A 17,828-nucleotide genomic window follows, 5' to 3' on the forward strand; every position below is an offset into this window, starting at 1 on the left:
ACAAGGGCAATGAACTATTTTTTTGTACAAAAGACAATCTACGTCACTTATCCTTAGAAGGATAAGAGTTTGTATACATTGTCATGAAAAAGAGCTATATCTCTTCAGAAAAAATAGAGGTAGTTATGTGAACATTTAAAGAAAGACTAACACACACCACTATAGCTACAATACAATATCAGTCTATTTATTATATTAAACATGGACCAACATCACGAGATACTAGCTCAATAATAAGTAAAAGGGAGTGTGAGAAGTGGTTATCATCTCAGGATACGAACGCGATTATGAACGTGGCTAGAAATGCGATTATACAAGGCGCGATTATACATGCGGTCAAGCCATGAAGTAGCCATGTATTTAGCCGTATTTTTAGCCACACTAAAACCCTACGATAATCTCAAGAGCATAGTCATGAAACCCTCGGATAATCTTCCAAACCTTAGAGTAGAGAAATGTTGCAAGCAATACAAGATAGTTATTACTGTGAGACCCCTGCCCCCTCCGCGATGCCCCCTCTGAGGGCGCTAGCGGCAGAAGCAACGTCAGTCTCTCATGTGGGCCAGGGATCCACAGACTAGAGACTAGCCTGGGGGTTCCTCTGAAATGGAACCCGAAAAAACATCCCTTGCCTGGAAGGCACGCTCGATTTCGCCAGGAAAAATTATCTAACGGGAGAATTGATCTAACGAGTCAAAGTCTTAGCTAACCAAACTGATCCGACCGAACCCAAAAGTTACATGGTCAGATCAAGGAAGAGACTTGCACTTGGTCCATAGAATCACCGCTTTTTTCCCGCTTTTGTGAGGCACAGCCCAGGTCTTCCTAGGACTTAATCTAATTAAGGTAACTTAATCGTAACTATTTGTATCGCAGGAATCCCCTGATCCAGCCTATGGGTTAGCCAACCGCCCAACCACTGTATTGGTAGGATTCCTTTATAAAAATTTGGTTATGTTTTAGACTTGAAAATCACTAGAAATCGTACAATTGTCGGGATTTATAACTAAAATATGCAAATTTCAACCATTAAAATTAAAGGCAACATCAAATTTCGGTCGGGATTTCTAAGTTTAGCCAGGAAAATTACGCTACGAACTGGGTTATGTGAGCACCGAATCAGAGCATGAAATATAACACTAAACGTACAACTTTTGATTCAAGAAGATAAAAAGGGGTGCCCACTAGGCGTGTTTATTTTTAAACGAGAGTACAGTACATAAACATGCATGTGTTCAAGACTCGTTAGGTGTATAAAACTAAATGTCTTTTATCCCATGTGCCTCTTGTTGAGGGCATCCTATATAGCTCCTTACAACCTCCTATTAAGCCTTGAAAATCTTCAAGCCACTTTGATACTTTGGTTTTAGACTTGGTGTAGGAACATCTTTGTTTAGTCCTAATCATTAATCCCAACACACATCAGCTAATATTTCATAATCTATGCAGCAAGAGAACAAAATATGAGTCCTCCATACCTTGGCTAAGGTCTAAAAATACCGATACGATCTCAAAACAAGAGCAATGAACTTTTTTTTCTACAAAAGACAATCTATGTCACTTATCCTTAGAAGGATAAGAGTTTGTATACATTGTCATGAAAAATAGCTATATCTCTTCATAAAAAATAGAGGTAGTTATGTGAACATTTAAAGAAAGACTAACACAAATGACTATAGCTACAATACTATATCAGTCTAGATATTATATTAAACATGGATCCAACATCATGAGATAATAGCTCAATAATAAGTAAAAGGGAGTGTGAGAAGTGGTTATCATTTCATGGTACGAACGTGGCTAGAAATTCGATTACACACGACGCGGTTATACATGCGATCAATCCATGAAGTAGCCATGTATTTAGCCGCAATTTTAGCCGTACTGAAACCCTAGGATAATCTCTAGAGCATAGTGTGAAACCCTCAGATAATCTTCCAAACCTTAGAGTAGAGCAGTGTTGCAAGCAATACAAGATATTTATTACTATCCAAATTCTACTTAAACTTTTCAACCTAACAATCTTGAAAAGTTATATAACAACAATCATATAATTATATTGGTAATTAGTTCGGGTTTCCCTTTACTAATTATGTCTTGGATCAAATCCATACATGTCTATGAGTTTATGTTAAGATCCATGGGCCCAATATCAACAAAAGGTCTATCCCACAACTGGAAGCATCATCCTCCACATCACTAGCATCCTCTATTTGCTTCATCATCTTGGACGTGGAAAGTATCTACTTGATTAGTAATTGTGGTGGTGTCTATTTCCCTTTTGCCTCTCCGCATCTTGATCTACTTCCAATGAGGACCAATTAATTTGTATTACATGACTAGCATCTTCTGATGCAATTGCTTCATCATCTTGGACCTAGGAACTATCTACTTGATTGGTAATTAGATGTTGTATCTACTTTTCTCCTTATTCATCTAAATCTTGATCCATCTGCATTTGATCTACTTTCATCACCTTATCCATGAGCTTTTTAACCTCCTCATTTTGAAATAGCATTTTTTATTTAATGAGCAATTTGTACGATGTAGCACCACTTAGTACCATTTAGGCTTGGTTCAAACATAATCTATTTAGAGGAACCTGAAGAGAATCAATTACATATACAAAAAGAGTGTTTATTTTACGAGATTCACTTGGAATTTGTTTGATGGTTACCTATTCACAATGTTGAGGTAGCACAAATGTGCTTTTTTTATCTTACCAAATCTTGGTGGAGTCAATTGCCATAAACCCATTTGGATATCTGATGGTTGTGCAGCATGAGGACCTCGACATACCACTTTAAACCACTTAACATTCAATATATGAATTTTTTAAGTTGTTAATTGAACCTCCAAGATGTTTTGAATTGTTCGATATTAATCAGCTTGTCTATTAGAATAATAGTATCTTGCACACTTACTCAATTTTGATCTTACTCATTATAATTTACCATGATTTCACAATCTCGGGTTGTTCTCTTTGAATCCACATGTTAGATGTGTATATGTCTTCCTTCATACCACATCACTAGCATCCTCTATTGCTTCATCATCTTGGACGTGGAAAGCATCTACTTGATTAGTAATTGTGGTGGTGTCTATTACTCTCCGACTTTCTCCGCATCTTGATCTACTTCCCGTGAGGACCAAATAATTTGTATAACATGACTAGCATCTTACAATACATTTGCTTCATCATCTTGGACATAGGAACCATCTACTGGATTGGTAATTAGATGTTGTATTTACTTTTGTCCCTCTTCATCTGAATCTTGATCCATCTATATTTGATCTACTTCAATCACCTCATCCATGAGCTCTCCATGAGCTTCTAGACCTCCTCATTTTGAAACATCTTTTTTTATTGATGAGAAATTTGTATGATGTAGCACCACTTAGTACCATTTAGGCTTGGTTCAAACACAATCTATTTAGAGGAACATGAAGAGGATTAATTACATATACAAAAAGAGTGTTTATTACAACCTTCACTTGGAATTTGTTTGATGGTTACCTATTCACAATGTTGAGGTAGCACAAATGCGCTTTTTTCATCTTACCAAATCTTGCTAGAATCGATTGCCATAAACCCATTTGGATGTGTGATGGTTGTGCATGAGGACCTTGACATACCACTTTGAACCACTTGACCTTCAATATATAAATTTTTGAAGTTGTTAATTGAACCTCCAAGATGTTTTGAATTGTTCCATATTAATCAAGGTTGTCGATTAGAATAATAGTATCTTGCACACTTAATTTTGATCTTGCTCATTAAAATTTACCATAATTCTACAATCTCGGGTTGTTCTCTTTGAACGTATATGTCTTCCTTCATATCACATCACTATTGAAGACCATGTACTACAATAAACAATATGCACAATATATATACAAAAGTTAGATATCAATGTAAGAGCATATCATTCGTAGGAAGTGAAAGAGAATCACTTTCATGAGGGTTGCATCCTCTTACATATTCTCATTCCTCATCCATTATCGTTTCTCCATTTCTTTATGCTTGGTCCATTCCCTCATGTAGCCATTCGATATCACAATCTTTTGGAAGTAGCTCTAGGTTTTTTGGATTTGACAAGCATCTATGGTGTCTCTTAAATTCCCCTCTCTCCTTATTTCATGCCCTTTTAACCTCTTCATAAATTTCCACCCACTTTCATGCCCTTTTAACCTCTTCATAAATTTCCACCCACTTGGCCCTCGCACTATCGCCACCAGAGTGGGGTCGCATGAGGCTGTCGCATGCTGGGGGGATGGCATTTTGGATGTGAGTTGGTCTATTGTGTGGAGGGGATATGAGTAGGCCATGCTATAGGAGCTGAAGGACAAGGAGTAGGCAAAGCTCAAGGAAGAGGGATTGAAAGATCCCTGCCTTCTCCGCGCAACAAATTCGGGGGTGCTAGCAGCGGAAGTAGCAATCCTTGCACGATGCAGGGTCCTCTCACTCGGGGCCTCGCCCAACCACGGATATCCGAACAGGAGACTAATCCCTCGGTTCTTCCACGAACCCGGAAAAACTTTCCTTGCCCGGAAAGCACGGGCGATTCCTCCAGGATATTTTTACTCTAACGTAGTCAAGATCATTTACTGACCAAACTGATCCGACCGAACCTAAAGTCACTTGGTCCGATCAAGGAAGAAACTTGCACTTGGATCATAGAGATCAACGCTTTTTTCCCCATCGAGAGGCACAACCATTGATTCCTTTTTCCATAGAACAATTACTATCGAGGATTTACTTCATCTAGCGTATTACAACAAAAATTGAGTCTCATTTTATGGATCCATTAGTGCAGCCTAACCCCATCCAGTCCCATGGGTTAGCCAACCGCCCCAACCACTGTAGTAGTGATGGGATCCAATTAAGAATTTGGTTAGGTTTTGTTCTGGGTACCAGGGAAAAGAGTTCCCAGGCCCCCTAGCCGGATGTTCATGCAAACTTAAATCTAGTCACACCACTTACACACCCAATATAAAATTTCTTTCTTCACAAATTTAGCTATCTTTAAAACAATCATTTAATGAAGCCATAATATCATTGATCACAATCCTCCAAAATATCCGGTTGAATCTTAATTTCTAATCATTTAATGAAGCCATAGTATCATTGATCACAATCCTCCAAAATATCCGGTTGAATTTTAATTTCTAATCATTCCTTCATCAGAGTATCTATGGCATCATTGGCAACCAAAACGCTCACCACCTATCCACTCAGGGGCCTTTTCGATAGTTCCTAGCTCATAGTACCCGGCAATATATTCACTTAAAAAAATTCAAGATGGAATCTCCGTTGAAGATCAACAAGATCGACCAACAGATCCATATAAAAGAGCCATGGACTCATCCGTTTGAGGGCCAGCAAGGTCAATCAACCAGATCCATGCCCGATTTGAGAAAACAACTCTTACTCCTTGTTCCAATATCTTCCACCACGACGCACGTGTGGGTATCTTCGACGACCCAGAGCCCGAGCACTGTATGGTCAGCACCCTCTAGGATCCTTTGAAGGTCACCTAGCGCTTCACTCATAGGCCACTTCCTTGGTCCCTCATCCATCATACAGGAAGCTCACCATTTAAATCGAACTGAGGCTAGTCAAGACCTCGGCCGACCTTGCTACGTGAGTCGTCCTCCGTTGACTCTCCATCAGTTGTTGCAACTTTATCAGTTAGGTCTCCACGACCTTATTCACAAGATGGTCAAAGTGCTTCCCCAGCATTCTTGACATAAAACATTCATTTACAAAACAAGTCACAAATACAGTTTCTATAATGAATCTCGTCTTTCCACATTGCTCCACATCAATCCATATTACTTAATCCACGTCCAATTCATATGTGTACCCATTCTCATCCAATCACATCATTTTCCATCTCATCACATCAGATTCATTCACAGCACATATCATCCATTCGCATCCCATATCATTAATTCACATTCTGATTCACATGACATCACATCTCATTCATTCTCATCCCGATTCACAGCACATTACATCTCATCCATTCACTCACATCGACATCACATCCTTTCACATACACATCCTCATTCATTCTTCCACATTCACATCCACATTCGTACTTCCACATACACATCCATATCCACTCTTCCACGTACACATTCACATCCACATCCATTCTTCACATACACATCCATTCTTCATATCCACATCCATTCTTCACATACACATCCGCATTCATACATCCACATCTATACATCCACATCCATTCTTCCACATTCATTCTTCCACATACACATCTACATTCATTATTCCACATACTCATCCACATCCATACATCCACATCCACATCCACATCCATACATCTACATCCATATCCACATCCATACATCTACAACCATACATCCACATCCATTCTTCCACATACACATCCACATCCATACATCCACATTCATATCCACATCCATACATCCACATCCACATCCTCATCCATACATCCACATCCATATCCACATCCATACATCTACATCCATATGTCCACATCCATTCTTCCACATACACATCCACATCCTCATCCATACATCCACATCCACATCCTCATCCATACATCCACATCCATATCCACATCCATACATCTACATCCATACATCCACATCCATTCTTCCACATACACATCCACATCCATATCCACATACACATCCACATCCATACATCCATATCCATATCCACATCCATACATCTACATCCATATCCACATACATATCCACATCCATACATCCACATCCATACATCCACATCCATACATCTACATCTATACATCCATATCCATATCCACATCCATACATCTACATCTATACATCCATATCCACATCCATATCCACATACACATCCACATCCATACATTCACATACACATCTACATCCATATCCACATTTACTCATTCTCATACACATGCATACCCTTTCTTTCACATATACATCCGCATTCATATCCAATCACATCCTATACTCATCTTATCACATCCGTTCTCATCCTATCACATCCCATACACATCTTATCGCATCCCATTTACATATTATCACATCCCATACACATCTTATCACATCCATTCACATGCTATTCCCATTTAATAGCTTTTTTTAGATTGATACCGATAATAGGACTTTTTCTTAATTTCTGCCAATTACTTGGCCTAATTAAAGATTCTTTTTCTGACAACTATTTCCATATTCCTTCTCAATTCTTCAATTGATTGAATTATATTCAATATTCTTCTTTTGAATAAAAGAATTTATGGGATTTGTAGAAATCAATTCTACCCATATTTCCACTTTTGATAAATAATCATAAATCCAATTATACTAAAAATTCCTCTTCTTCCCATTTAATTTCTTAGATTCCAATTACCATGGGAATTCCTCTTTTTGCATTTAATTATTTACATTCCAATGTCATGGAAATTCCTCTTTTTTTGAATTAAAATATCCATTATTTCGATATGCTAAAAATATCTCTTTGCCTGTCTAAATGATGGAATTCCAAATGTCATAAGAATTCCTCTTTTGACATTTCAATATTTCTCATAGATAAATAAATTTATCTAAAAATTCATCTTTGAATTTAAATAAATTATCCCATAATTTCAATATACTAGGAATTTCTCTTTTTCCATCCAAATGATGGAATTTCAAATGTAATAGGAATTCCTCTTTTAAAACTTAATTATTTCTCATAGATAAATAAATTTATCTAAAAATTCATCTTTAAATTTAAATGAATTATCCAATAATTCCAATGTGATAGGAATTTCTCTTTTCTTATCCAATTGATGGAATTCCAAATGTAGTGGGAATTCCTCTTTTATCATTTAAACTTATCTATGCAAAAAGATAAATTTAACTAAATTTTCTTTTAAAAATTAAATAAAAATCTTCATTAATTCCTTTACACTAGGAATTACACTTTCCTTATTTAATTATTTGAATTCCAATATGGTGGGAATTCCTTTTTCATCATATAAATTTATCTATGTAAAAAGATAAATTTACCTAAAATCTTTCTTTAATTTTTACATAGAATATACATTATATTAGTATTTCATTTTTTTCTCTTAATTCTTTGGAATACATGGATTTCCATTATCATGGGGATTGCTCTTTTAACATAAAAATAAATTACTAGAATTTCTCTTTTTCTCCTAATTTATTAATTAAGCATAAACATAAAAACCAATTTCTCCATGATTTCAATGAGAATCATTCAATTAATCTAGGATGATAATTCCTAGAATATGGTAGGAAGTCCTCTTTTCATATTATGAATGAAATGTTTTATGTGTTTATTTTACAAAAATTTTGCCATAGCTCCGCTGCTATTACTGATAATTCTCAATTTAATTGAAAGAATGAAGTTTAATATTATTGATATGATTAGAATGACCACTAATTGGATCATTATCTAATTATGTATTGATTCATGATTTCTCTATGAAATAAATATCATAAAAGCATTAAAAAGCTATTATTTGGCCTTCAATTAGACAAGCATAGAAATTACTTTTGGATAAGAGAAATGCTCCATGAGAAGCTTCATTTGGATTGAGAATAGGTCATAGGAATGACCTTTCTTTGGGGGGAGAGAGAGAAATGCTTAAAAACCATTAAAATTAAGCATAAATGGAAATTTATGTGTTTCTTAATTACAATTCATAAAAGAACTTCAATAGTAATCAAAAGCCATTCAAATTCAAGCTTCTCAAGCTTGAGAGGGGTTGAGAAGAGAGGCATTTGGAGTTTTAATAAGAAAAAGACAATAATCCACACTTTACCTTCTAATTTACTTGATTCTTTGATCACAGTAGAGGCCCCCAACCAATCAATTGGTTTGGTATATTGTAGGAGTCACCAAGGAAGATTGAAGAGAGAGAGAGAAGCTCCAATCTCTTCAATTTTGTAGAGGTTTTTAGAGGATAATAGAAAATATCATTATTTCAGCATATAGTATAGCTCCCATACTTTTTTACAAAGGGCTAAGGATCTATTTATAGGTGAGGGAGGCCTCTAACCAAGTCCAACTAATTTCTAGAATTTTCCAGGTCTAGTTTGGTTGGATTTGGACAAGATTTGGACCTAGTTTGGTTCCCTTTTGATTTGGTTTGACCCAAGAGAGAGGAGTGATAAAAATATCACAATATTTTTGAGTTTAAAACTCCACCACACATGTGAAATAGGCGCCTCCTTGAAGGGCCCCCTTTTCCTTACACATGTGTCAAAAATGAATCATTATACCCAAAATATCTCATTTTTTTAGTAATACTCATACTTTTTTACTAATAAACCTTGTACTCAGTCAACTCTTCATCTTATGTGGGCATTTACTCATTTTTGGATATTTTTCTTTTATAAATTGGATTTATCTCCTCCCCACACTTGGATTGATCCTATTGGCCCATAGGAACTTTAATTGGACCATAATCCTGAAATTTCTGAAAATCTAGACCCTTATGCTAAGGTCCTTTATACCCATTTCTAATTAATTCCAATTGCACATTGGAAAGTTCTTTTTGAATTTCTGCTTTGGGGGAAACCATTTTAGACACTAGGAGGATTTTTATATCCAAAAATATCTCAATTTTGGATTACCTCTCTCTAGACATTTTCTCTCTCTAGGTCAAAATAGGATAAAACTGAATCTTTTTTTTTATTTCAGAGGGGGGAATAATTACAATATCAGAAGCGGAGGTTCTTACACCTGTACACCTCAAAAGATGGGGGGAGGAATCTTACATCCTACCCCACACCACACTTAAAAAACGCAAGATGTCCTCATCTCGCAAAAACTAGAGGACAACTCTTTCCCTTAAGATCCAACTGATTCTGGGGTTCCTTATATTCTGGTCAACCCAACAGAATCCAGGAATAAATATCCCTTATATATAGAACTCATCAATAAATAACAATTCATTCAGATCATATCATTCATATCTTTAACACAATAATGGTCCATTAGACCGAAAAAAATCTTTCTGAACATTCCTCCACGCGAATTTCAGTCAAGTAAGTTCTCAATTTACCATCCTATTAACTTGATCCACCGGGTCAAGTGTTAACAGTAGCAATCTAATTAATTCTAATGGAAAGCTGAATCTCTAAATGATTTGTTCATATAAGAACTTCGCTATTGTTCGTGCTTAGAGGCTCTGGCCTCTGCCCATTTCGTGAAATAGTATGTGGCTACGATCATATATTGGGCTTGTGATGGACGCACAACTGGACTAATATGTCCTTGATTATGGATGTAGATAAGCTTGGCTAGAGTTGAAGCTCCAAATGCACCATTTTGACACAATAATCCACCTGACCTGGGTGTTTTGACACCGATTCAATTGAATTTGCCACCTGACCTAGGTGTTTTGACACCAATTCAATTGAATTTGCCATGTATGATTTTACTAGTAACGACACTGTAATATACATGTGAAGTGAATATACTTACAAAATGTATGCTTTGTAGGAGTGTCTCGATACAATAAGTACAGTAGTCCTTGGTGTTCCAAGCATGTTGCAACATCAAAGTGCAAGCTCCTCTACTGTTGTTATAGAAACCTCTATGCTTGCAGGTATACTAATCAATTGTGCATCATATGTATAATAAATGTAATGTGTATCTTTTATATCGTTCTTAATAAAATATTTCCAACATGGTGTAGCAGTAGATACTTTTGCAAAGGTGAGAGCATTTGTAGGGGATCCTATTAAGCTAGAATATGCGATTCAAAACTAAGATAGTCCAGAGGAGCTATCACGTCTTCAAGATATGTTACAAAGTGTGAAAGAGGTAAATTGGACCTTCAATATTAAAGGTATCAATACAAGCATAGGAAGTGATTTTATTATGGTGACGTTACCCACAAGAGGTTCCTTTTATGGCTTCCCCCATGAGATTATCCCACCATGGAATCTCCGTACATGTGAGTGATTAAGAGGAATTGTTCAACAATAAAACCTTACATGTTATTGGGTAAGCTAAGGCACAAATTCTCATGTTTTCATGTCAATGTCACATAGATGGAGACGAGCCTTTATTACTCAAGATTTGTGAGACCATCCTTGACTATAATGACTTTTTTATTATCATTAGTACAATGTATCAAGTGACAACCATGATAGACAAGGCTAAGCATGATTTGTGAGACCATCCTTGACAATAATGGCTCCCTTATTATCATTAGTACGATGTATCAAGTGACAACCATGATTGACGATAATGGCTCCCTTATTATCATTAGTACGATGTATCAAGTGACAACCATGATTGACGATAATGGATCCCTTATTATCATTAGTACAATGTATCAAGTGACAACCATGATAAACAAGGCTAAGCAATTTGGCTTTATATTAGACACACTGTTGAATATGCGATGTGTACAACAAAGATTGGAAAAGCATTTGGACAAGAGGTGAGTAGCACTAACCATAGAGGTGCTTATGATTCTCATAAAAGGTTGCCATTGAACAACACTTTCTATTACAATAAATCTTTTGATACTCTTATGTAAACACATATCCTCATTGCTCGTTGTTACCTTCTTGAGCATAGTTGGAATATGTAAACACATATCCTCATTGCTCGCTGCTGTTACCTTCTTGAGCATAGTTGGAATAAACTATGTACAACCATTTTCACCTGATTATGTCATTGATCCTTGCACCAATATGCATTGGGGAAGACAAACCTAGAAGGGGCTACATGGCGAGGTAAGGCATAAACATACGAGTACTCCAAATTATGGATGTTGCATATTATGTGAAATTTAGAGAAATGTTTTCTTTGCAAGTGGATGTCAACATGGATATGAGTTTTGGGATAACCTCTTGAAGGACCATGTAAAAGAAGGGCAATTGATTATAGAGATTTATGTAAGATGTGGAGAATGTGCTATGGCAGCCCACAAATCAAGCATGAACATAGTTTGTATTAATCCCGAAGAGGAGATTCTGAAGGGTGTCTTGAAGAAGACGTCATTGTAGTTCAATGAACATATTTGTTTACAAATATTCAAGTGCTTGGGTTTAATAATTAATTATGATTATGTCGTGCTCTTATTTTACATATGAATAGAGAGATGGAGAGAGAGATGTGTGTTGGGGTTTAAAATAAAATAAGAATGAGAGTTTTAACAATGTTTATGCTCAACATGTCAAAAAAAACTATTAAGTATTGGCATTGTGTATAATGTGTAGATGAATACGGTAGTGTTAAGTTTGTAACTCAAAGGATATGTAGGGGTTAAATGAAGTTATATGTACTGTGTTAATAAACAAATGATAAGTTTGTGGCCTCAAATGATCAGAAGGACAAGAGAGAGAGAACATGAGGAGAAAGAGACATGAGGAGAAAGAGACATGAGAGAGAACATGAGGAGAAAGAGACATGCAAGAGGTTGCAATATGAACAAAAGATAGAGAACATGAAGAGAGAGAGAGAGGATGCTATCTCCCTTATAATGTCATAGGAACAATCCAAAGAGGGCGAGGCTGACAAGAAGGAAGAGTGAAAATGAGCTGGAAAGGGAGAGACAAAATGATAGACTACTAATGAAATAGAGGGGGGGAGAGGGTTAAGGGTGACGGAGACAATGAAGGGAAAGAGAGATGGAGAAGGGGGAGAGAGAGCGAAGAGAGGGATATATATATATATATATCCCTCTCTCTCTCTCTCTCTCCCTCTCCCTCTCCCTCCCTCTATATATATAGAGAGAGGGAGAGAGAGAGAGAGGGAGAGGGAGAGAGAGGGAGAGAGAGGGAGAGAGAGGGAGAGGGAGAGAGAGGGAGAGAGGGAGAGGGCTTAAAAATTCAATTAACAACTTAAAAAATTCATATATTGAATGTCAAGTGGTTCAAAGTGGTATGTCGAGGTCCTCATGCACAACCATCAGACATCCAAATGGGTTTATGGCAATTGACTCTACCAAGATTTGGTAAGATAAAAAAATCACATTTGTGCTACCTCAACATTGTGAATAGGTAACCATCAAACAAATTCCAAGGAATCTCATAATAAACACTCTTTTTGTATATGTAATTATTTCTCTTCAGTTTCCTCTAAATAGATTGTGTTTGAACCAAGCCTAAATGGTACTAAGTTGTGCTACATCATACAAATTGCTCATCAATAAAAAATGATATTTCAAAATGAAGAGGTTAAGAAGCTCATGAATAAGGTGATGGAAGTAGATCAAATGCAGATGGATCAAGATTTAGATGAATAAGGAGAAAAGTAGATACAACATCTAATTACCAATCAAGTAGATAGTTCCTAGGTCCAAGATGATGAAGCAAATGCATCAAAAGATGCTAGTCATGTCGTACAAATTAATTGGTCCTCACTGGAAGTAGATCAAGATGCGGAGAAGCAAAAGGGAAATAGACACCACCACAATTACTAATCAAGTAGATGCTTTCCACATCCAAGATGATGAAGCAAATAGAGGATGCTAGTGATGTGGAGGATGATGCTTCCAGTTGTGGGATAGAACTTTTCTTGATATTGGGCCCGTAGATCTTAACATAGACTCATATACATGTATGGATTTGATTCAAGACATAATTAGTGAAGGGAAAAGCGAACTAATTACCAATAAAATTATATGATTGTTATATGACTTTTCAAGATTGTTAGGTTAAAAAGTTTAAGTAGAATTTGGATAGTAAATAACTATCGTGTATTGCTTGCAACATTGCTCTACTCTAAGGTTTGGAAGATTATCGGAGGGTTTCACGACTATGCTGTCGTGATTATCGGAGGGTTTCACGACTATGCTGTCGTGATTATCCTAGGTTTTCAGTACGGCTAAAAATGCGGCTAAATACATGGCTACTTCATGGCTTCATCGCATGTATAACCGCGTCGTGTATGTCGAGGTTGTCATGCACAACCATTAGACATCCAAATGGGTTTATGGCAATTGACTCTACCAAGATTTGGTAAGATGAAAAAAGCACATTTGTGCTAGCTCAACATTGTGAACATGTAACCATCAGACAAATTCCAAGTGAAGGTTGTAATAAACACTTTTTTTGTATATGTAATTAATTCTCTTCATGTTTCTCTAAATAGATTGTGTTTGAACCAAGCCTAAATGGTACTAAGTGGTGCTACATCGTACAAATTGCTCATTAATACAAAATGATATTTCAAAATGAGGAGGTTAAGAAGCTTATGGATGAGCTGATGGAAGTAGATCAAATGTAGATGGATCAAGATTTAAAAGAATAGGGAGAAAAGTAGATACAACATCTAATTACCAATCAAGTAGATAGTTCCTACATCCAAGATGGTGAAGCAAATGCATCAGAAGATGCTAGTCATGCAAATTAATTGGTCCTCACTGGAAGTAGATCAAAATGCGGAGAAAGCAGGAGGGAAACAAACACCACCACAATTACTAATCAAGTAGATGCTTTCCACGTCCAAGATGATGAAGCAAATAGAGGATGCTAGTGATGTGGAGGATGATGCGTCCAGTTGTGTAGGCCTTTTGTTGATATTGCGGCCATGGATCTTAACATAGACTCATAGACATGTATGGGTTTGATTCAATACATAATTAGTAAGGGGAAACTCGAACTAATTACCAATATATTTATCTCATTGTTATATAACTTTTGAGGATTGTTAGATTGACAAGTTTAAGTACAATTTGGATAGTAATAACTATCTTGTATTGCTTGCAACATTGCTCTACTCTCAAGTTTAGAAGATTATCTGAGGGTTTTACAACTATGCCCTCAAGATTATCCTAGGGTTTCAGTACGGCTAAAAATACAACTAAATACATGGCTAAAAATGCGGCTAAATCCATGGCTACCTCATGGCTTGACCGCATGTATAACCGCACCCTGTATAATCACATTTCTAGCCACGTTCATGATCGTGTTCATACCGTGAGATGATAACCACTTCTCACACTCCCTTTTACTTATTATTGAGCTAGTATCTCGTGATGTTGGATCCATGTGTAATATAATAAATAGACTGGTATAGTATTGTAGCTATAATGGTGTGTGTTAGTCTTTCTTTAAATGTTCACATAACTACCTCTATTTTTTATGAAGAGATATAGCTCTTTTTCATGATAGTGTATACAAACTCTTATCCTTCTAAGGATAAGTGACGTAGATTGTCTTTTGTACAAAAAATAGTTCATTGCTCTTGTTTTGAGATCGTATCGGTATTTTTAGACCTTAGCCAAGGTATGGAGGACTCATATTTTGTTCTCTTGCATAGATTATGAAATATTATTTGATGTGTGTTGGGATTAATGGTTACGACTAAACAGAGATGTTCCTACACCAAGTCTAGAACCAAAGTATCAAAGTGGCTTGAAGATTTTCAAGGCTTAATAGGATGTTGTAAGGAGCTATATAGGATGGCCTCAACAAGGGGCACACAAGATAAAAGACGTTTAGTTTTATACACCTAACGAGTCTTGAACACATGCACGTTCATGTACTGTACTCTTGTTTAAAAATAAGCACGCCTAGTGGGCACCCCTTTTTATTTTCATGAATCAAAAGTTGTATGTTTAGTGATGTATTTCATGCTCTGATTCGGTGCTCACATAACCCAGTTCGTAGTGTAATTTTCTAGGCTGAAACTTAGAAATCCCGGTTGAAATTTCATGTTGCCTTTAATTTTAATGGTTGAAATTTGCATATTTTAGTTATAAATCCCGGCAATTGTACGATTTCTAGTGATTTTCAATTCTAAATCCCAGTTAAATAAGCCTACGCATTGCCTTTAATTTTAAGGGTTGAAAAAAACATTTTTTTCTAGCAGTGCTCTGATATGAAACCTGGAGGTGTTGGGAATGTGTGTTGAGAAGCTCACTTGATGTAAATGTACTTCTTTTACTTGACTAGGCATTTGAGATCATAATTAGAAGAATAAAGAATACTGATGTTTTGGTTACATCGGGGCGTCTAGAAAATGTGGCCGGGCCTTATAGGTTCTTGGTTTTTAATTAAAGAAAAAAGCAAGGCCTAAGGTGAGTTATTGAGGAAGACAGTGAAAAAAGCAATGAGTTATTGAGGAAGACTGTGAAAAAAGCAATGAGTTATTGAGGAAGACAGGCACAAGTGGTCTAGTAGTAGAGGTCGAGATCAAAGGAGAGGATCCATCGGGTAGGCATAACCGGCACGATCTCGACGAGGCGATTGGTGACGAGGCCGCGCGCGAGGAGGAAGTCGCCGGTGCCGCCAACGACGGTGAGGGTGCGCACTTCCTGGGCCTCCACGATTTGGCCCATGATGGTGAGGGTGCCCTTGTAGGTGCCATCGTCGATGGTGGCGGTGAAGGTGTGGAAGAGCACGAAGCCTTTCTGGCTGTCCAGCACGTAGAAGCCCTGCGCCACCCCAGCCGACGCCGAGCGGTTGGAGGCGCCCAGCGTCAGTGGGGCCTCGAAGGTGGTCACCACGCCGAAGGAGAAGGGGTTGGAGAAGTTGCCCGGAGGGGGCGAACTGTACACCGAGGTGAAGTAGGTGTTATTCACGGCCGTGCTGTACACGGTGTTGTGGAGATAGAATCTGTAGTGGGACGGGCCGGCCTTGATCTTCTTGTTGTGGCAAGACGCCGGCGTGGCGTTGAAGCTGATCAGCGCCAGTAGCAGGCATGATGCGAGGAGCCAGCGGCTGGCCATATTGCTGGTAGCTGGGGGCTTTTGAATACAGCGGTGATCACACAACAGTAGCTCGCTTGATCAGCCTACAGGAAAATTATTAATATTTGGGAAATCTAAGGAGGACTTGATACGATGTGCAGTAGGCTCCCATATATATATATATATATATATATATATACTATATATAAAGTACAAAGCCGGCAAATTGGGCCGGCCAGGTTGTGCTTACTATGAAAGGAGCATGAAGCTACGAGCAATAAGGCCCCAAAACGTTTTTTGTGGGCATCAATTAATTTGTGTGCGTCTTTTGTAGGTTTGATTAATGTTCCTTTTGTAGCTACGAGCATGAAAGGAGCATGAAGCTACGAGAAATATAGTATATATATAGTATATACTATATATATACTATATATAAAGTACAAAGCCGGCAAATTGGGTTTTTGTTTGGTTGTGCTTACTATGAAAGGAGCATCAAGCTACGAGGCCCCAAAACGTTTTTTTGTGGGCATCAATTAACTATAATTGATGAAGCATTGTAACCATAGATATCCTCATAAGCATTGTAACCCATAGCATCTTCCGCATAAATGTCCTCATCACTATAAGAGAATCATTGTTTTTCGACACTTAGTTTCAACGCCTGGTCGTGTCGTCGCGATATGTGTGTCGAAATAGGCATCGAAATATGCGTGGAAAAATGTGTCGAAATATGCGTGGAAAAAGTCGTCGGAATAAGCGTTAAAATAATAGTCAAAATTTTTCGTCTTTAAAAAAATTGAATTTATATATAATATTTGCTAGTCCCATCTTGGGGTGTGTTTTAGCCTTCTCACCCGAACTAATTACCAATATATTTATCTCATTGTTATATAACTTTTCAAGATTGTTAGGTTGAAAAGTTTAAGTAGAATTTGGATAGTAATAACTATCTTGTATTGCTTGCAACATTGCTCTACTCTAAGGTTTGGAAGATTATCCAAGAGTTTCAAAACTATACTCTCAAGATTATCCTAGGGTTTCAGTAAGACTAAAAATGCGGCTAAATACATGGCTACTGACTGCAGGTATAATTGCGTTGCTGTGTATAATCACATTTCTAGCCACGTTCATATCGCATTCGTACCGTGAGAGATGATAACCACTTCTCACACTCCCTTTTAC

General features: G+C 37.1%; 1 protein-coding gene across 1 annotated transcript; it reads right to left on the minus strand.

The window, feature by feature from the left end:
* Positions 1 to 16,130: 16,130 nt before the first annotated feature.
* LOC147632366 (dirigent protein 6-like) lies at positions 16,131 to 16,685 on the minus strand. Its single transcript, XM_086806957.1, has one exon. The coding sequence runs from the start codon at positions 16,683 to 16,685 to the stop codon at positions 16,131 to 16,133; it is 555 nt and encodes a 184-aa protein (XP_086663083.1).
* Positions 16,686 to 17,828: the final 1,143 nt, after the last annotated feature.

The sequence above is a fragment of the Cibotium barometz genome, chromosome 13 (genome assembly GCF_041138505.1).
Source record: "Cibotium barometz isolate CiBa-2024 chromosome 13, ASM4113850v1, whole genome shotgun sequence".
NCBI lineage: Eukaryota > Viridiplantae > Streptophyta > Polypodiopsida > Cyatheales > Cibotiaceae > Cibotium > Cibotium barometz.

What these genes read in the sequence shown, in the direction of transcription:
- LOC147632366 (XM_086806957.1), bottom strand. Translation starts at nt 16,685, where the DNA reads ATGGCCAGCCGCTGGCTCCTCGCATCATGCCTGCTACTGGCGCTGATC.